Source organism: Capricornis sumatraensis, chromosome 14 (genome assembly GCF_032405125.1).
Source record: "Capricornis sumatraensis isolate serow.1 chromosome 14, serow.2, whole genome shotgun sequence".
NCBI classification, from domain to species: domain Eukaryota; kingdom Metazoa; phylum Chordata; class Mammalia; order Artiodactyla; family Bovidae; genus Capricornis; species Capricornis sumatraensis.
Window position 1 is genome coordinate 66,764,783 of NC_091082.1, and position 22,281 is coordinate 66,787,063.

General features: G+C 39.3%; 1 protein-coding gene across 2 annotated transcripts in view; it reads left to right on the top strand.

Moving 5' to 3' along the window:
- Positions 1–4,654: 4,654 nt before the first annotated feature.
- The window catches only part of RASAL2 (RAS protein activator like 2), a 386,680-nt gene continuing 369,053 nt past the window's right edge, over positions 4,655–22,281 (top strand). For both annotated transcript variants that reach the window (XM_068986041.1, XM_068986042.1), the window contains exon 1: positions 4,655–4,856. In XM_068986041.1, coding sequence (XP_068842142.1) covers positions 4,655–4,856 — 202 coding nt within the window. The remainder of the gene's footprint in view (positions 4,857–22,281) is intronic.

Sequence of the window (22,281 nt, forward strand, 5' to 3'; positions counted from 1 at the left end):
GGAGGGAGGAGGGGATTCAAAGTTAACTCCAGGTTTAAGAATCTACTAGTACTTCTAAAATAAAAAGGAAATTCAAGAAGAGAAGGGTGTTTGGGCAGGAGAGACCAGGAAATAATTCACTTTTCATGCAGCGTGTCTGAAGTACAAGGGAGCATGCATATCTTAGTGGAGGTGTTCAACATTTACACACTCCTGACTGGACCTCAGTATTATGGATGCAGCTGGAAATGGGTAACTTAGAGACAACATTCTCTAAGTGAAGGAGCTGAAATCCTCCAAGTGAAAAGATTACCAAGGAACTGGAGAGTGAGGCAGGAGGAAGATGGACAACAGAAGCTTGGGAAGTGTCTAAATTCTTTCATTTTGATGAACTGGGCATCGTCAGTGTTATAGAACATAATCAAGAGAGTGCCACATCGTTGTGTCCAAGGGGAAAGGAATATTGAAAGGGAGTGGCTGGTGAACCATAGTTGCGTAACTGCTTGGGGGATTAGGGCTTTAGAGCTATTGTCTAGATTGCCTAGAAGGAATTGGCTATAAGAAAAGAGTTAAGGGCGTTTGTGATGAGGGAGCCTCTTTGTGTGTGTGTGTTTTCTTTTTTTAAATTTATTTTTGGCTGTTCTGGGTCTTTGTTGCTGCGAGAGGGCTTTCTCTAGCTTCAGCAAGCAGGGGCTAATCTTCCTTGCAGAGCTCAGGCTCTGGGCACCTAGGTTTAGTAGTTGCAGCCTGAAGGCTCTAGAGTGCAGGCTTAGTAGCTGCTGTACCTGTGAGTTTAGCTGTTCCTTGGCATGTGGAATCTTTCTGGACCAGGGATCAAACCTGCGTCCCCTCCATTGGCAGGCATTCTTTCCCACTGTACCACCAGGGAAGTTGTGTGTTTTCCGACAGATGAACAGAGGAGAAAATTGGTCGTGTACCTGGTCCTCAGGTTGACAGTCAAGATTCCAAATCCTCATTTCTTCTTTATATTGATAATGTGTAATTAGAGGGGCTTCTTAGGTGGCTCAGCAGTAAAGAATTCAGCTGCCCATGCACGAGATTCAAGAGAGGCATATTTGATCCACAGGAAATGGCAACTCATACCAGTATTCTTGCCTGAAAAATCTCATGAACAGAGGAGCCTGGTGGGCTACAGTCCACAGGATCGCAAAGAGTCATATATAACTGAGTGACTGAGCATGCAGGCATTCAGAACCCAAGGCTTCTTTCTTTTGAAATCTCAGGTTATTGCCAGGCTTTGTTTTTCAGAGTATGATCAGGGGAACTTATTATTTTTTCTCCTCCACAGTTCCCCAGTTTTTTAGTTCCTTCTGGTTTTGAGTTTTGGGTTAGATTCTTAGAGTTGAATTCTATTGACAATAAATATGTAGATCACCTCTGAGAGCTTAGTGTCAGAGGCTCTAGAGGGAAAAAAAAGGAGAAGGGGGTAGGGCAGGCAGGGAAATGAGACTTTATTGTATTTCACACACAAAGGCCTGTTTGCAAACTACAATGTAAATTAAGACTTTAACAGCAGAGGATTTATCTTCATTTTAAAATCTGAGATTACACCAGGCAGATACCACTGGTATAAATTCAAGTAGGATTGACTGCCTCCCAGCAATGCAAATTAGTTTATCACTTTTGTTTGCTTTGATTTTTCTTCAATATTTTTAAGTGATAAAAATTTACAAAAGCCATGAAATATTTACTTTTGGCTCTACAACTGTTAGAACAATTCTACCTGCCAAAGAGGGGTTGTTGTTGTTCAGTGGCTAAGACGTGTCCCACTCTTGGCGACCCTGTGGACTGCAGCATGCCAGGCTTCCCTGTCCTTCACTATCTCAGAATTTGTTCAAACTCATGTCAACTGGGTTGGTGATGCCATCCAACCATCTGCCAAAGGTAGGGTGGTAGGGGGGTGGGGAACCCTGAAGGAATCCAGATCCATCAGTGAGGTAAAAAATTAAGAAGTTAGGGTTTTAATCTATGAACTAGCTATGTTACTTTAGGTAGGTTGCTTAATAGACGTCTATGCTTCAATTTTTTTCACTGGCGAAATGGTGATTTAAAAAAATACTGGTTCTGCTTTATCTCATACAATTATTTTTCAGGTTGTGAAAGTATTATCTCTTTAAGTTATAAACATTAGATAAATTCCAGGCATACTGTTACATAAGCAACTAGAGAACTACTGAAGCCAGTCGGGTGAGAATGGGGAAGTGAAGCAGGAACTGGGATTTGGGAAATCTGGATGTAGAAAGTAGGATTATTGGGGATTGGTAGAAAGCTTTTTCTTCCGCTCAAGAATGAATGATGCCAATTAGAGAGCAAGCTAGAAAGAGAAAAAAAAAATTGTGAATTTGCACACAGCACTTCTGATGCTGCTCTGAAATAACTGCTAGGGTAAATAAATTCCTTATATATTGACTAATAAAGAGGTGCTCAAATTTGTACATCTGATGCCCATTACTTCCTTGCTGTCTGACTTTAGTTACCATGACTTAAACAGCAATTTAATGTACCTAAAAATGCTCTAGTTCTGCTCCGTGCAGAATTTAGGCTCTAAATCTCTGGCTTCAACACTTTCTTTTGTCCACCCAAACACTAAGCTATCTCACACTAGGAAGTCTGAATATGGAGTCAGATAGTAAGAAATCAGAGTTCTAGATACTGGAAATGATCACTTCAATACATCACCAAGCCACATATCAACAAACTTAATCACAAAGGGTTCCAAGCTGAAGTAACCAGTTATCATTGAAGCTTTGCCAGCTAACATGACTGTTCCTCAGTTTTCTCATCTGTTAAGCAAGAAGCAGGATCAGATTCTCTCTAAGGTTACTTTCTGCTATGAAGCACTATTACTCTAAATAAGAGTTTGGAGAAAATGACAAAATGTGTCCTCATAGCTCATGATAAACCCAAACAATACAGAAATTGAAAATGTCTCCTTGTAGACCAGTCTTGTTGTGCTAAGTAGAGAAAACAGGGGGAAAACACAGAATAAAACCCTCCAAAAAGAGAAAACACACACACACACACACACACACACACACACTTGTGGAATCCTTGTTTGGCTTTACATAGCCATGTTCAAGAAACATTGCTGGAGATGCACTATGTGCAAGACGCTTTTAAGTTATTACTGTTCAGTTTTAAAATGATAATTATTACTTTTCCAGCCACTCTTAAAGCTGAATTGGTAAATAATATCACCTTGGGTGGGCATAAAATTAAACCCAAGGTCAAGGGAGACAGTCTACAAATAGACCAAAAATAAAACGCAAGAGATATCATTAGAAGATTTGGCCAAAAAAAAAAGCCAAGATATTGCACAAAGATCAAAGGCTAAAAAAGAGAAATATGCTTAGCTAATTCAGGGCTTTTGAGCATTTCATGTGCTAACGAGGCCCGTCCATCCATCCACACCACACTTCTGAGCCATGCTATTCTAAACCGATGACAAGTCCAGCTTTAGCGCGGACAGGGCGCAGAGCGCGGATCCCACACAATTCCACAATCCCAGACCCCGCTGCCAACTCTCCTCTCTGGGAAGGAAGGAAGCGTTTCCCTTAGGGTGACTGTAAAATAAAACAGCCTCTCCAATGTCTCCGTCCAATAAGAAAGAAACGCTGGTCCAAACAAATATAGACATAAATGCATACATACAAGGAAAGGGGTAGGAAGAGGGGGGAGAGGGGAAAGGGAAGTTCTTTTCCTTTCTTTTTAAATTTCCCGCATCACTTTTCCTCCCCGCCTCTCCACGCCGGCTCCACTTCAAGCAGCAACTGGTGAGACGGGGAGACAGGGAAACGCACTGTAAGGGCGGTCGGGGAGAGAGTATTTGGGAAGTAGGCGGAACCGGCTGGGTGAATAATTCGGTGTCCGATTTTTCCTGCCTTCGGCAGCAGTTCCTCCTCCGCTTCGTTATTCCACTGCACACGCGGCTGGGCCCTCGGCCCTCGATTGCTCCGGCCTATCACCCTGGGATGCCGCCTGCCGCCGCCACCGCCGCGGCTGCCGGGCTTGTGGGATCCGCGGCGGAGTCGGAGCCGGAGCCCCAGCCGCGGCGGGAGCCGTGTCCTGAGAGTTAGGGGGCGGGCCGGGTTCATTCCTGGGGAGGGTGCTGAAGACTGGCGGGCGAAAACCCGGGGCCACCGCCCTCCCCACAGGCTGAGGGAGTGGACACTCGGAGCCCCTGAGCGGCGGCGGCGGCGGCGGCGGGAGCCGGTCAAAGGGGGCGGCCCCTGGCGGCGACGCCCCCAGCCCAGCCCTGCCCTGCCCCGCTCCATCCCCAGCCCCGGCCCGATCGGCCCGCGGGAGACGTCGGCGGGGGCACAGAAAGGCGGCTCCGAGGGGGCCGGCGGGCGAGCCGCCTCTCCCGGGTCCTTTCACGTCCCTCTCGGGAGGGACCCACACCTGAGCCCGGACCCACCCCCCGCCCGGGGCCACGCTGGATCCGCCTCCCGGCCTGGGTCCCGCCCGCCGGCTGCAGGTGGGCTGCTGCGCCCGAGCCGCGGGCAGTGGGCGGCGGGGAAGGAGGTGAGCCGCGTCCGCGCCGGCTGCCGCTCGGGTCCGTGCCCCCGCTGCTGCGCTCTCCGCCTCCCCTTTCCGCAAGCAGGGCGCGGAGCCGCGCGCCCGCCCCGCCGCCGCCTTGTCCCTCCGGGGCACCATGGAGCTCTCCCTGTCGTCCGGAGGAGCCGCGGAGGCGCTGTCCTGGCCAGAGATGTTCCCGGGATTGGAGTCCGACTCGCCGCTCCCCACGGAGGAGCTGGACGCGGTTGTCCCGGTCAGTGGGGCCATGGCCGGTGGCATGTTGGATCGGATTCTTCTGGAGTCCGTGTGCCAGCAACAGAGCTGGGTCCGCGTGTACGGTAAGGACCTAAGGCCGTCTTAGAGGCTGATGTTTCTTATCTTTGCTCAGGCAGAAATGCATTCCCCAGGTCTCAGTCCCATCCATTCTCAGTCCCCATCCATCCTGGGTCCGTTTCCCACATCCCTTTTTGTTCTGGGGGTGCATTCCTGATAAGTTTCTCCAGACTTGCACTTGAGAGAGATGTGACTCAGTATGGTCTTTGGACCTTTTCAGGTTCCTGCAGTAAGTTTAAGGTGGAGTTGGGATATGAAGCCTTAATTTTCAGGTGGTTACTTCAAGGGAGGTGTCAGCCGATCTTCAAGAAGAAGACACCAGGAAATCAATCAGTCTTGAGCAAGGGAAGACTGCAAACCAAGATATTATGAAAAAGCTTAGTGGAGGTTAAGATAATAAAGTAAAAATCAAAAGTATTCATTTGAGAAGGGGAACAGTCTTACTTCTGTAACCTCTTTCTGAACCTTACTCTCCAAAGGCAAGCACTTAGTCCAAGGGGTGTGGATTGTTTCAGATTGCACTATTGTTTCTGGTGCTCTTTGTAAAGTGACTGGATTGCTACTCAGCAAGTTAAAAAGTGATGAACACACTAAAACTTTCCCTTTCTGCATTCCTAGTAACCACCTCTTTAATTAAAACTGAATGATGAGATTCTATAAGGGCAAGCCTTGTGGCAGCGTTTAAGCCATGCTGATTTTGAAAACCTGTAGCCCAAAGATTTATAGCCTGGCCTTCAGGACTGAGCTGTTGCTTTCCAAATCATTGAAACATCAAGGTGTTTATCACTTAGCTCACAGGGATATAAAAGACATTAGTTATGTGGCTGAGTATAAGATGGCAAGCTTGAAGCATCTGAAATCAACACAAGTTTAAGGTGTTATCCTGCAGTCATGTGCATCTAAGCATATAGTGATCAATTACTTTATGTGTTTCTGGCTTTTTTTTCCCCCCATCTTGAGCAGGTTATGTGTTTACTATTCAGGAGTGACGGTGACTTTGAAGTTGTCTTCCTGGATAGTTTAGTTGATTTCAAGACTTTGTCTATCACTATCAGAGAGATAGATCATAGAACTAGGAGTCCAGAGATACGAATTTTTGTCTCAGTTCTGCCGCTAAGTGTCTATGTGATTTGGAGCAGATCAGATCACTTTTTTGACCTCTTGATTCCTCATCTGTAAAATGAGTGGATTGGATTAAATAATCCCTTAATGGTCCTTGCAGTTCTAAAAATCCAGCAGTATTTATAGCCTTTTTTTAATGGATTTATGTATGCAGCACTTTGTATTTTGCTGGCTGTTTGTAAATGTTTCTTGATGTTGTTTTAGTTAGCTGAAAGAATTAAAGCAAAGAAGTGGGAGATGATGCAAGGTCATCCAGTTCATTCTCAGCAGATTAAAAACTTTAGTGGCTGATTTTTCATTCACCTGCTAGTCCTACTTAGCCGATGGTTTATAACAGGGTGGTGAAAATCTGAAGTTGAACTTGAATTAGAGTATATTGGAGGTTACAACTTTTTCCTCTCCTGTCCTATCTTTTCTTATATACTTCTTTTGCATATTGTTTTTTTGTATGAAGTTAGCCTTGTTACGGCAAGAATATGAATATATGACAATTCAGTAGTTCTGTCTGAGTTTTCTAGACCTAGTGTTAGCTACATACTTTGAATGTAACCCATAAAATGAATGTGCTTGTTTTTGTAGTCCATTCCTAGGCCTAGGTTTATGTGTGTATGTGTGTGTGTGTATGTATATATTGTTTCTTAAATATATGTGCTGTGCATATTTGCTCAGTTGTGTTTGACTGTTTGCGATCCCATGGACTGTAGCCTGCAAGAATACTAAGTGTTGCCATGCCCTCCTCCAGGGGATCTTCCCAACTCAGGGATTGAACCCAGGTCTCCTGCATTGCAGGCGGAATCTTTACCATCTGAGCCACCAGGGAAGCCCTCTTAAAAATATACATGTATATTCTCTCTCACAAACACATATTTAATGTATATAAAATTTCAGAGTTAATTTGCAGATTTTCTGCTGCATTGTAGCTTTTTTGTCTTCCCTATCAATTAGCCAGAAATAGTTTTTATTTACTATTTAGTACTGCCACTTTCCTTCCTCTAAGGCAGCTCTTAGAGGATACTACTTTATTGTCTTTCAGTTCAGTTCAGTTCAGTCGCTCAGTCGTGTCCCGACTCTTTGCGACCCCATGAACACGCCAGGCCTCCCTGTCCATCTTTAGTTTGATGTAAATATTCTAAAACTATCTTAATGACTCTTGACTTTTCTATATCCTTGGCTAGTTTTTAAGTTGCCTATTGTATAGCTCTTAGAAAAGCTTTGATGCAAAAATAATAGAATGTAGAAAATCAATTTGGAAAAGTTTGTTTTGATTTTCTTATTTGTTTAATCCTGATTGTTTTGGAACATCAAGGTTCTTGTACACAACTGGAAGAGACTTCGATGAATGTATTCAAATGCTTTTTAAAGAAATCCAGAAACTAGTGTAGAGTATGCAGCTGGAGATTGTGAACCTGGGTTTTCATTCTGGCTTTGCCACAAATTGTTGTCTAACTTTGGGCAAGTAATTTTAAGTCCGTGTGCTTAGGTTTCTACATAAAACGTGGAGTCTGGAGTAATTGGTATCTATGGTATATTTTAGCTTTAAAGTTCTCTGATTCTATGACCTGCCCTATTATTTTACCTACAACTTGGTCTCCCACTTCCAGCCTGACTTGAGGCCAGGCATCAAGCAAGCCTTTAATGCATTTAAATCATGACTGTCGGGTTTCTGGGGAGCACTTTTATCAAAAGGTCAATGAACTGAGTTTTGAAAGAAGGAATGTTGAGGGCAAATGTATATTTGTTTGGAATGTTTTCACAAGATAGGAAGGTGGGGATGGGGTTCTCAGATCCAGCTCATTCAGTTTTGAGACCTGACCTAAAATAGCCATGTGGGCTTTAAAGATAGGGTTTAAAGTAAAGAGCTGTATTAAGTGCTGTTGGCCTCTGGTTATGGCTCACATCCTCTGCAATATACTTATGTTTGAAATCAGTATGCAAACAGAAACAGAACTACCCCCTTCCCCTCAGATATCTTAACAGAAACTTTTATTTATTTATTTACACAAACTTTTAAAAACAATATTTTATTAGTTTACCTCACAAAATTTGAAGACTGGACACCATTTTGAGTTTGCTACTGATAGGTCTGGCTCTTTGGTAGATAATACTTACATCCAGGGTTTTGTGTGTTGTCACGAGTGGAAACTTTTTTGAAATATATATACGTGGATCTATATTTAGAACACAAACAAGTGCACATCTTTGAGACAGGACTAAGAGAAAATCATGCTATTCTTCATTTTCTTTTAGCTGTAAAATGTTCCATTTGTCTTCTACCACTGTTACTGTAAGTTGTGCCCATGCCCGTCAAGACTATAAAATTTTTGACACCAGAGAGTCTGTCTGTCTTGCTGATCTTTGTATTCCTGTCTTGCCACTCCCTTCATTGTCACAGTGTCCAGCAGATTGATGCCTCCCCCGTGGTAAGTCAGTGTCTGTCGAATGTTGATCCATCTGTCCTTTGACCATCCAGATCTCAACCTGACTGACTGTATGGGTGGTAGAGAAGCTTAAACAAAGGCATGCCACAAACAGCTAAATATGGATGCAGAATCCAAGAGCATCAAATGCAGAACATTTTTCAGATATTTATAGCCTCAAAGCGAAGTCAATTGGCTGAAAAAGCTCAGCAGCCCAGCAAAAGGAAACGGGAGCGGCGAAGCCAGCCTCACTGTCTGTGCTTTCTGGTAAACAATGAGGACGTTAAAATTAACTACTTTACCATGAGTGGATGATGAGTGAAGGACACTATTTGAGGGAAATTTAAGATATCGGTCTCTAGCTGTGGCGGCATTGGAGCTTTGCACCCATCAGTACAACAGGTCTGCAAGTGTATGCACAGCAGTGCTCTTTAATAACTAGAAGGGAAATACAATTATCATGATGAATTGATCACCAAGAAACCATACTGTTTTAATAGCATGGGCAGGACTTATCTAAAATATTCAGTTAATAAATAACATCAGCATTATTGTATACCATTAAGCTAATATATGGCTCATTGTTTCTTAATGACTGGTAGAGACCTCTTGGAAAGTTTCTAAAGACTGGTACAGTTTCAGCAAGCAGAAAAAAAGGGAATTAATCATGCTATATCAAATATCATACAGTTCTAGAATATGGCAATGAGAATTTGGTAAGAGTTTCTCAAACTGGATATGAGTTGGTAGGGATAGAAGTCCTACCTGTTTGTAGTAAATAATATTGTTTATGCTTCAGCAATTAAAGGATGGTGTTTTAATTTGGAAAGTATATTTTATTGCCTTTTTAGAGAATGTTTCTATATTTACTTAAAATGTTGCAGCCAGTAACAAGTCCAGGAAGTTGTTTTATTTTGGTGCAGTATGAATTAGTTGTGACTAACTCAACTGGCCTTACACAGCATGACCTTAGCATAATTCACTTTGAATATTCTTAGCAAATCACTCATTCTTACACATCTTAAATATGCACCCCATGACTCCTATTGTGTATTAACATGTAGATAAATGAAATTGCTCAGCCAAGACTAAAAGTTTTATGTGCTTTAGCTAATTGATTGCCAGAAGAAAATCAGTAAATATGTACTCAGTATATCCCCAAACATATTCATGTTACTTTAAGTGTTTTAATTTCCTCAAATGCGATTAATTGAGCTTTTACAAATCAGTATTAATGTTTTAGGAATCTTTAGGAATCATGGCACATCAAGGATGGCACATTGACTTTGAGTGTTGACACCTAAATTTCCTGTGATCTCCAATAGATTTTATGCACAGTAGTAGTAGACAGTTCTCCACTGAAGTTAAAACTTTCAAGAAGGCCTAGATATATAATGTTTATTTTAAATTATGTTGATTTCAAACAGACCCCCCTTTTGCCTTTGAGATACAATTTGTGTAGTCATTTAACTTCTGTGTTCTACGAATGTCACAGATGGTGGATAATTTCCTTTACAATATCTTAGTATTTTTCTGCCTTCTATCATGTTGGTTTATTGCTATTTCATTTTCTTTCTTTCTTTTTTTTAAAACTTATTTTGTGTCATGATATAGCCAGTTAACTAGTGTTGTGACAGTTTCAGGTGAACAGTGAAGGGGCTCAGCCGTACATAGACATGCATCCAGGCTGCCACATGACGTTGAGCAGGGTTCTGTGTGCTATACACTTGGTCCTTGATGGTTATCCATTTTTGCTATTTCATTTTCAAAGAACAAAAATATTCTTACAGAATAGAAACTGTACATCCACAATCTCTTTTCCAAAACCGTTTCAACTAGTGTTTCAGAATTCAAAACTTTTGATTTTAGAAAATATGGTATATATACAGTGACCTAAACCCCCTGGGGTATCTGGAGAAACTTAACAAGAATCAGTCATGTTAGTAGTCCTGCAATTAAATGAGTATTCACACCAAGTATGATACAAGACTATGCATAATATGATGTCATTGTAGGTCAGTTTACTGCTAGAGAAGTTATAAAAAAAAAGTGTTCACAGCTTTTTGGATTTAGGAATTGCTGGTATGGAATTGAGGATCTGTATACATTCTCTGAAGTAAATAAAATGAAATTCTAGAATGTTCTGTTTATCTGAGAATAGTTTAAACAAATATTTAATTTTCAAATTAAATACTTAATATTTAACAAATAAAGATTGCCTTTATCTTTTTTAGATAATCTTTTCAGATATATTAATATATTATATATATTAATATGATATATTAATATAATAATATTTTTCAGGTAATATGATTCAGTGCATGCCCCTTAAAAGATGATGTACAGTTATGTTGAATGGAATAATTTTTTTCTGATTTGCTAAGAAAAGAAAAGGGATTCACATGGCAAAATAGGCTTTACTGAGATTACTGAGGAAGTGGTGGCAAGGCAGTGGTTTGTAACACTTTGTTTCATTAGAAAGAAGCATGAGGTAAATTAAAGCAGAGGGTTTATGTAATTGTTTTTAGCAGTTGCCCTCTTCAGTAACACAAAGTGGTTTGATCACCTTTTGAGTAGGTGAACCACAAAAAAGCATTCAACTAATGACTGAGTTAATCCAGAAAAAATTCAGCTGTCTGCTTCCTTGTCCTGCCCCGTTGGAATCACTTTTAAGTAACTAGAGAGGTGTTCTGTCTTGTTAACCAGGAGGAGGAGTTTGAAGTGTGCTGAGGGCCCTACTGAAACCGCTTCACCTGCCCTTGGCAGTGGGATACCTGCTCTCTGATGGGTGTTTCTTCCCAAAAGCTATCAAGTGCTTCTCAAGACCTGTTGGTAGAGAACTCTTTACAAGTTTAATGTGGTTGGTTTTCTAGTGGGAAGGAAGCCATCAAGAAGTACATGATATGTAAATAGTAGGGGATAAAAGGACCTCCTGAGGCCCAGCTCAGGGGGGTTAGTGGGAATATAGTGGAAAAAAAAAAAAGAGGGAGAAGGAAAGAAAAATGGAGCCCTTGAGAGCATAAAAAAACTTCACTTGCTGTGCTGTTACATAGTAGTGATCATCTTATTGCTACCAGCAGGGTTCAGGTGTTAGGAGTCTGAGTTTTACCTTCCTTCACCCAGTGTTTAGTTACATTAATTAGTTGTGTGCGGTTGCTTTGCACTTAAGGATCCAGTTTAGAGACTGATTGCATTCTCATTTCCCCATAAGTTATCTTCAGCATGGCTCAAGTTGTGTTCACCTTGTGTCCTTTGCAGGTATTGTTGTTTAGTCGTTAAGTCGTGTCCGACTCTTTTGTGGCCCCATGGACTGTAGTCCATGGAATTCTCCAGGCCAGAATACTGGAATGGGTAGCCTATTCCTCTCCAGTGGATCTTCCCAACCTAGGGATCAAACTGGGATCTCCTGTATTGCAGGTAGATTCTTTACCAACTGAGCTATCAGGGAAACCCAGATAGCTGGGTCTAAGAGATTGGTAATACTTGCAGATATTCCTTGGGAGAGTGAAAATTTAGAAAGGAAAAATTTTAACATAAGGCACGAAAAACAAAATTCAGAATAGTGTAAAAAGTTAAAAAGTTGGTGGTCCTAAATATTTTTCTAAATAATCTTTATAAGTTTCCTCAGTAAGGGAACTGGCTCAGGAAATTTAGCTTATTCCCCAAATTGGAGACAAATTCCACAGTTTGTCAGGATTAGAACTCTTAACCTCAGATTCCTCAGCCTCCTGTTTTAGCTTCTAGATCGTACTGCTTTCCCTTAGGGAGATGACCTTTCAAAGCTGAAGGTCAGTGAGAAATACCAGATTGTTAGTTTCACAGTCTTTAAGGGAAGTGCTGGAAGTACCATTACCTAGGTAACAGAAAACAAAAATGGTCAAAACATCCACCAAGTAGGAGGTTAAGAATAATCTCTTAGTGGTGGATTTAGAGGTGGACTAGAGGCCAGATTAGGTCTCTTCCTAAATTCTTTATTCTGTGATTGGAGGGATGTTTTAAGGAAATTTGAATATTTCATTTATGATCCTTAGAACCCTGGATAATACCTGTAACTATATTATATCTTCCCTTTTAATTTCTAATCTCTCTGATTCATATCATTAAAAAGTTAATACTATTTTCCTAATTATGAATGTAATCCATGCTTAATGTAAATAATTGGAATTATAGGAAAAGATGAAGAAAATTAAAATCAGCTGTAATTCCACCTCTTAGAGATAATTCTTATTTTAATATTTTATTGTATTTTATTTCAGTCTTTTCTGTATGGATATACTCATTTGTGCATATTTGGTATCATTGCATCTATTTTGTATCACACTTTTTTCTAATCATGTATTTCCTTATGGCTTTGACAATGTTTAAAAATTTTCCAATATATTTCTGTTTTTAAATTTAATTTAAAAATAGGTAATACGTTTCCTACTTTCAAAATTCAAAAGGTATAAAAGGATATACCATGAGGCCTCTAACCCCTCCTCTTCACCCGTCACTTGGCATCTGGCAAGCAATCATTGTCCCCCCAACCCCACACACAATCAATAAATGTTTGAAATTTTTGGGTATCCTTCCATACCTGTCTCATGCATGTAGAAGTAGATATGCTCCGTCGGGTCCGACTCTTTGTGACGCTGTGGACTGTAGCGCACCAGGCTCCTCTGTCCATGGGATTTTCCAGGCAAGAATACTGGAGTGGGTTGCCATTTCCTTCTCCAGGGGATCTTCCTGACCCAGGGATCAAACCCATGTCCCTTTGTTCTCCTGCTTTGGCAAGCATATTCTTTACCACTGGTGGTATCTTGGAAGCCCCTAGAAGTAGATAGATAAAAGATTCTGCCAAGTGTAGGATCCAAGAAATTTAGGTTGAAAAAAAAATTCAGGGTCCAGAATTCCCTGTCTGTCCACTGGTTAGGACTCCGCTTTCACTGCCAGGGGTGTGGGTTCAGTCCCTGATTGGGAAGTCCCACAAGCTGCATGGTCAAAAAAGTTTTGTTTGTGTGTGTGTGTGTGAGGTTAATGAAATGGCTGGAATAGGCCCCCAAAGGAGGTTGATCTGGTGTTCTGGGGGGGTGATCTGAAGCTGGTTATTGTTAATTGTTTTGTATCTGAATTGATAGTATAGTTTTTACTCTTGTATGCTTTTTTTCCTCCTTTTTTTTTAAACAGAAATGATGACCCATTATAGGAATTGATCTACACTTTGTGTTATTCCTCCCTTGTATTTCTCCTTCACACATACTTATCACTGTATCTTGGATATATTTTCCTGTCCATTTGTAAAGTGGTTCCATATTGTTTTTATGACTGCTTGATGCATTGAAGAATCATCATTTAACCCTGAGTTTTGCTGGTACAGGTGATAGTATATAAATAATCTTGAAAATAAACCATTTTGCTTGTGTATATCTATAACAAAAATTCATGGAATTGCTGGGTCAGAGACATGTGTTTTCTAAAATTTTGGAAGATATTCCTAAATTGCTTTTCTTTGGTGTTGTACCTATTTATATTTCTCCACCAAAGTTTGGGGCTTCCCAGGTGGCTCAGACCGTAAAGAATCTGCTTGAAATGCAGGAGACCCAGGTTCGGTTCCTGGGTTGGAAAGATCCCCTGGAGAAGAAAATGGCAACCCACTCCAGTATTTTTGTCTGGAGAATTCCATGGACAGTGGAGCCTGGCGGGCTACAATTCATGGGATTGCAGAGTCAGACACTGCTAAGCTACTAATGCATCAATGTATGAGAGTGCCCATCTTCCTGTATAGTGAATTATCAAGTATTTTTTAATGCGACAATCTAAAAAGTAAAAAATAGTCATAGTTTTAAATTTTCAAATCTTACCTTAAATGTGATTGAGTATCATACAGAGTCATTTAAATATAGCCTTTTTTGTGACTGTACATATCTTTTGCCCCTTTTTATTGGGTTGTTGGATCCTTTAGTGATTTGCAGGGACTCTTAGTATGTTAAGAACCCTTTGTCTGCTGTGAGTTGATGGTATTTTAATTTGTGTTTTGTTTTTCTTTTTCTCTTTGAGGAAATTGTTCTTATACAGTTGAATATGTCAGTCTTTTATGGCCTTTTGGTTTTCTGTTAGAATGGCCTTTCCTATTCTGAAGTTCCAACTCTCCCATGGTTTGTCTAGTTCTTTTCTTTTTTTTTTTAAATCTTTGATCCATTTGGAATTCATCCTGGTATAAGGTATGAGATATGGATATCATTTCATTTTCAGAAAGATGATTTTTCAGTTATCCTAGCAACATTTATTGAATAATTCATGTTTTCCCCCACTGATTTAAGACATCTCCTTTATCCTTTACTAGATTGTCATATACAATTTAGTTTATTTCAAGATTTTCTACTGTGTTCTTTTGGTCTCTGTATATTCGTATGCCAGTGTCACACTGCTTTATTACTGAAGCTTCTTTGAAAATATAATTTGTTAATGACTGATTTAACATAACTTACCTAACCATTATCCTATTTTAAATATTAACATTTTTCAAAAATTTTTTGTTTACAGTCTACTGATTCTCTTTGTTTACAGATGTTTGAACTTCTGACTATTTCCTTAGGCCGAATTCCTAGAAGAGTATGTTTTTAAAGGCCTGAGACTTAGTGCCAAATTTGTGTGACCTTCCTAGAAAGCAGTTCCTCCCACAAATACATGAAAATATGGCTCAGAATTTTAAGTCCTACTTCTGTATTGCTGCATTCAACATATTGAAGTATGTTTGCCTAGATTTCCTGTAGTGAAATTCCCAGGTGGCTCAGAGGTAAAGAATCTGCCTGCCAATGTAGGAGACACAGGTTTGATCCCTAGGTTGGGAAGGTCCCCTGGAGAAGGACGTGGTAAGCACTCCAGTGTTTCTGCCTGGAGAATCCCATGGACAGAGAGGAGCCTGGTGGGCTGCATTGCATAGAGTTGCAGAGTTGGACACGACTGAGCATACAGGTGCATGTAGTGTCTTAAATGTTATTTAGCACATATTAAGTATGCTCAGAGTTCTAATAGCTTACCTTCAAAACTGAATTTTTTCTCAATGGTACTCCTTTTGATTAACGGCATATTTCCAAGTGAATGAGGGAAGCATGAATATGGAGTCAAAGCATACAGATTATTTTTACTGCCTTAAAAATCCTGTGTGTCCTGTTCATCTCTCCCTACCCACTAACTCCCAGCTCATGGCAACCACTGATGTTTTTACTGCCTCCATAGTTTCTCCTTTTCCAAAATGCTATTTAGTTGAAATCATACCCAAATTGTCTCTTATTCATTAGCTATTTTAGCATGTAATAGGAGCAAACTTAGAAAGGAACAGAGTAGTTTAACTTTTAATAGTCACGTAGAGCAGTTTAAGAATGAAATGTAGAATCCTGTATCCAGTTAATATTGTGGAAGTTTGTAGGAGATTTTGATTTAAATTTGGGCAGGATATGACATATAAGTATTTTCTTCCCTTGATTTCTGTAGGTTTAACAGTTACATTTTCGTTTGTTTACAAATTTCAGGCATATCTCTGAGTGAGAAAGCACAAGGCCTTTCTAGTGCACATTTCTGTTTTGTAATGGACCAGTGTTGCCCAGTGGATAGTGGTTAGCCTGATTCAAAGAACAGACCTTGAAAAAGATGCCCAGCGCTATCCAAAGACATGGTTCAAATCTAAAAAATGAGTGTACTTTTAGTATTTTCTGGCTTCATAAAGACTTCAGAGTAGTTTTCATCCTCATAGAAATGCTTTATTTGCTAATGTTTGAATCTTATTTGATAACATGGTAAAGAACAGTATCATATGTGGTGATTCCTATTGAAACAGAAAGACACTGTAGAGCAGTGGTCCCCAATCTTTTTGGCATCAGGGGCCAGTTTCGTGAAAGACAGTTTTTCCATGGACCTGGGATAGAGGAGGCAAGGGATGGTTTCAGGATGTTTCAAGCGCGCTACATTTATTGTGCACTTTATTCCTATGATTATTGCATCAGCTCCACCTCAGATCATCAGGCCTTAGATCCTGGAGGTTGGGGACCCCTGCTCTAGAGGATTTAATATAGCCATATGTCTTGCTGTTTTGCTCAGGTCAGAAAGTCCGAGGTCATTCTTTTTCAAGCACACCTTTAATCAGTTTGAGGATATTTTTAGGTATTTGCATTTTAGTTTTGTTTAGTGTACAACTTGATTGTTATGCTTGTATGCTAAGTCACATCAGTTGCCTCGAACTCTTTTGCGAACCCATTTGTTGTAGCCCGCCAGGTTCCTCTGTCCATGGTTTTCTCCAGGTAGGAATACTGGAGTGGGTTGCCATGCCCTCCTCCAGGGGATCTTCCTGACCTAGGGATCCAACATGCGTCTCTTAAGTCCCATGCATTGGTAGGTGGGTTCTTTACCACTAGTGCCCCCTGGGAAGTCCACCTGATTGTCATACCTTGAGAAATAGTTACATTGCTTTTTCATGCATTACTTTTTCATCTTTCCTTACCTGTAGCTTAACTGGCAATAGTAATGTTTTGCTTACATAACCAGCAATGTTATTCCATTTACCAGTGAGCACATTATAGAAAATGATATGTTTTTTCAATGTTGGATTTTTCCCTACAGTCTCAAAATACCCTGCATTTTTTTTCAATAAATTTATGAAACATGATCATTCTTTTCTCCATTTTATTGGGAAGTAATCATGTAAGGGTACTGATGTAAAGATTCTTGGTGAAGTTATATTAGAATGTGAATAAGACTGGAATGTGAGTTACAATCTAGTACATTTTGGGGATATTACCCTATTTCTATTATCCAAGTTCCTAAGTTGCTGCTTCCAGTTTAATATATTTGTGTTAAAATATGTCATGAGCTGTTTAAAGTAGCGTTTTTAGACTTTCCTAAGTACTCTTAGAATTTAGCAATATGTCTTATCCTACCTTCTGTGCCTCTTTTGGAACCACATAGGTAAGAATGGGTTTGAGTTCACTGGAGATCTGAAGGAATAAAAGTGAGGATGCTGGAGAGAGTAACCAATATGTTCTTTTGCACTAATTTTTTTTCTTTTATTGTGGTAAATATACATACCACATTTATTTTAATTATTTAAGCATGCAATTCAGTGATATTAAGTGCATTCACAATGTTACGTAACCTTCATTGTCTATACCTACTTTTGAGAAACTGCAACTTTTCCACAGCATTTTTACATTCCTACCAGCAATGTATAGGGTTCCAGTTTCTTTACCTCCTGGCACCCACTCTCGTTACTTTCTGTTCTCTTTTATTAAAGCCATCCTAGTCAGTGTGAAGTGATACCTCATCATGGTTTTGATCTTCATTTCCCTTATGATGGGTGATGCTGAACATCTTTTCATATGCTTTTTGGTTGTTTGTATATCTTGTTTTGAAAAATGTCTATTTACATCCTTCTTTTATATTAATTCTTAGACATATTCTTGTTTTTCATATTATCAGTAATAAGTGTTAATTATCCAATATAGTAATCTTAACTCTAATAACAGTGATAGTCATAGTCATGATTATAATGACAACAATAATGTAAAACTTCTGAATACTTACATGAGCCAGGTGCAGTTCTAGGTTCTTTTTGTCTATTTAATCTTTGTAGCTATCCTATGAAGTAAATGCTATTATTATCCGGATTTTATAGGTGAGGAATCAGAGACACAGAGACATAAAGGAACTTGGTCAAGGTTATGGAGCAAGTGGGCGGCTAGTATGAGATTGGAACTCAGGCAGTTCACTCTTGAGTCTGTTCTCTTCACTACTATATAATTTGGTTTCTCATAGATAAAAACTTTAAACTGTTATTATAAAAAGCACTCACTGTGATGTTTGTTAATTTGAACCTTGAACCTGTAGTTTACCTATGTGCTTTATACAGCACTGTAACTGTAAAATAATGACATTTGATGTGCTGGGTATGCTTTGGATGTCATAACTGAACATCTTTGTAGAGTTGTCCAAGTTTTATTGACTGTAGACAACATGAGAAAGCTGTTTGTGGTAAGTGGTGTGAATATTTCTACATATAAAAAAGTTTATACAAATTCTAATGGTGATCTAAATTTATGTATTTTTAGCAGTAATACAAAATATAAAAATAGGACTTTTTTTCCCTTTGAAAGCGTGCCTTTGTCAGCCTTTTATTTATGCTTGACCAAGCCAGTAAGAATACTGAAATTTAAGAGACCACACAGTCATAAGAACCATGAATTGTATTCATCTGGGGCATAGCTTTATTTATTCTAGGACTTACACTTCAAGTGCTTCTCCCTTTTGATATGAGAAATTCTGAAAAGAGAATCTACTTTTATAGAGCCAAGTAAACCCAAACATTGATCAGAGCTTGGCCATATAAGAGATATTTTCGGATATTTATAGAATTCCTGTGTTCTTTTTCAAAAACCAAGAACACTGGCCTCTTGTTGGGCCTGATTTGTGTTCATCTCAGCTCCTCTTAAACCTGGCTTTATGGTGCATATCCTTCGTAATTTAAAAATATCCTAAGGTTTGTATTTCAAGGACTCAGAAACTTAAAGCATGATTTAAACACAACATGCTGTGTGAATCAGTTATAAATTTAACTTTCCCTAGGTAGCACTAGTGGTAAAGAACCTGCCTGCCAGTGCAGGAGAAAAGAGACGCTGGTTCGATCTCTGGGTAGGAAAGATCCCCAGGAGGGGGGCATGACAACCCATTCTATTATTCTTGCCTGGTGAATCCCATGGACAGAGGAGCCTGGCAGGCTACAGTCGATGGGGTCACAAAGAGTCAAATACGACTGAAGTAACTTAGCACACATGCATGAATGAATTGCAGTTCTTAAAAATCTTTGATTCTTTGAGCTATGGGCAATATGGCAATGGGAAGTGAATTAAAATGTTACGTTCTGATCATATGTCTTAAAAAAATACATACATCTTAAAAAAACAGTTTGTCGTGTTTGACATACAGCAGACTTAAATAACCATGAAACCACCACCACAATCAAGAAGATGAACATCTAATTCTTCTAAAAAGTTTTCTTGCATCCGTTGATAATTCTTCTGTCCCATCCCTTCCACTCCATCACCAGACAACCACTAGTCTACTTTTTGCCTTTAAAAGTTAGTTTGGATTTTCAAAAATTTTATATAAATAAAATCATGTAATATGTACTTAACTTGTAATCTGATTTCTTTCATTTAGTACATTTTGAGATTCATCCATGTTGTTGCTTGTGTCAACAGTTAATTCCTTTGTTTAACCAAGTAGTATGCCACTGAGTGAATATTCCATGATTATTTATCAGTTTACCTAAACGTTTGGGTTGTTTCTAGTTTTTTGTCCATGACGAATAAAGGTTCTGTGAACATTTGCATGTAAATCTTCGTATAGACATATGCTTTTATTTCTCTTGGGCAACTACCTAAGAGTGGAATGACTGGGTCATGTGGTAGGTTTATGTTTAACATTTTAAGAAATTGCCAAACTGTTTTCCAAAGTGCTTGTATCATTTTACCACCTGCAGGGTATGACAGTTTCAGTTTCACTGCCTTACCAACACTTGGTATGATAAGTCTTTTTAATTTCAGTCCATGTAGGAGCTGTGTAGCCCTATTCAACATGATCTTAATTTGCATTTTTCTGATGATTAGTAATGTTGCATCTTTTCATATGCTTATCAGACATTCATCTATCTTCTTCAGTGAAATGTCAAATCAAATCTTTTGTCCAGTTTTAAATTGGTTTCGTCAGTGGACAACAAGGTCCTATTATATAGCACAGGGAACTATACTCAGTGTCCTGGGATAAATCATTAAGGAAAAGAATTTACAAAAGAATGTATTCATATGTATAACTGAGTCACCTTGCCATATAGCAGAAATTAACAAAACATTGTAAATCAGCTATACTTCATTAAATAAGTAAATTGGATTTGTCTTATTGAGTTATATGAGTTGTTTCTGTATTCTGGATTTTTTTTGTTTCTTTTAGTTGCAAAGTTGTGTCCAGCTCTTTTGCAACCCCAAGGCCTATAGCCCACCAGGTTCCCCTGTCCGTGGGATTTCTAGGCAAGAAAACTAATTGGTTGCCATGCTTTCCTCCCAGGGATCTTCCCAACCCAGGAATCAATGTGTCTCCTGCATTGGCAGGTGGATTCTTTACCAGTGAACCACCAGGGAAGCCCCCATATTCAGGATATAAATTATGTGATTTGCAGTTGCTTTTTCCCATTAAGAAACTGCCAAACTGTTTTCTTAAGTGCTTGTGACATACCTAATCATATTCTTTACACTGTCTTCAAAGAGTAGAAGTTCTTAATTTTGATGAATCTTTTCATTTTGTGAATTGTGCTTTTCATATCTTAATAAATTTTTATCTAATCGAAGGTTGCAAAGATTTTCCCTATGTTTTCTTCTAAAAGTTTTGTAATTTCAAATCTGTGATCCATTTTGATTTTGTTTTTGTGTATTTAGTCCAAAATAAGGATTGAAATTTTTTAAAAATATGAATATCTAATAGCTTCAGCACCATTTGTTAAACAGTCTGTTTTTTCCAGCACTCAAATGCTTTTGTACCTTTGTTGAAAATCAAATATACATGGGGGTCTGTATCTGGTCTTTGGTGTATTCTATCATTCTACTGTTTATCTCAACTCACAGAATACTGTTTTTGTTACTATGCTGCTGCTGCTGCTGCTAAGTCACATCAGTCGTGTCCGACTCTGTGTGACCCCATAGACAGCAGCCCACCAGGCTTCCCCGTCCCTGGGATTCTCCAGGCAAGAACACTGGAGTGGGTTGCCATTTCCTTCTCCAGTGCAGGAAAGTGAAAAATGAAAGTGAAGTTGCTCAGTCGTGTCCGACTCTTCGTGACCCCATGGACTGTAGCCTACCAGGCTCCTCCATCCATGAGATTTCCCAGGCAAGAGTACTGGAGTGGGTTGCCATTATTACTATAGATTTGTAATCAGTTTTGAGGTCAGGTACAAATTCTCTAACTTTGTTTTTCTCTTTTCAAAGTTATTTTAGCTCTTCTAGATCATTTCCATGTCCAAATGAATTTTAGACTCAGCTTGTCAATATTGCACAAAAAGCCTGTTGGGATTTTGATTGTGGTTGTGTTGAAACTACAGATCAGTTTGGGGAGAATTAATTTTTTAATAGTGTACATCTCTCTCTGTATTTTGTCTTTTAAAATTTCTCACTATAAAACTTTCAGTGTGCAGGTCTTATAGATCTTTTGTTTGATTTACTCGTAAGTATTTTACAATTTTCGATGATACTGTGGGTAGTATATTTTTAAAAATTTGTTTCTAATTTATTTCTAGTATATAGACTATAACAGATTCATTTTTTCATTTTTACCTTGTATGCTGCAACCTTGCTAAACTCACATGTTATTTCTAGTGGGTATTTTGCAGATTCTATTAGCTTTTCTATACAGAGGATTGTACATAATGTCTGCAAATAAAGACTTACTTCTTTTCTAGTCAGGATGCCTTTTATTTCTTTTTCTTGCCTGATTGCACTGGCTAGCACCTCCAGGTTAATGTTTAATGGAAGTGGTGAGAGCAGACCTCCTTGCCTCTCTTAGGGGGAAAGCTCTCAGTCTTTTGCTGTTTAATTGTGATCTAGCTTTAGGTTTGTTGGTGTTTTTGTAGATGCCCCCTATCAATTTTAAGATATTCCTTTCTATTCCTAGTTTCTTAATAGGATTTTTTTTACCCCCAATCAGGAATAGATGTCAGATGCATCTATTGAAGTGGTCACATAGGTTTTCTTTTTTAGTTTATTAATATTAATTCCATTGTTTTTTGGGAGGGCGGGGGGAACCATGTGGCTTGTGATATCTTAGTTCTCTAACCAGAGATTGAGTCTGAGCCACTGCAGTGAAAGTGCCACGTCCT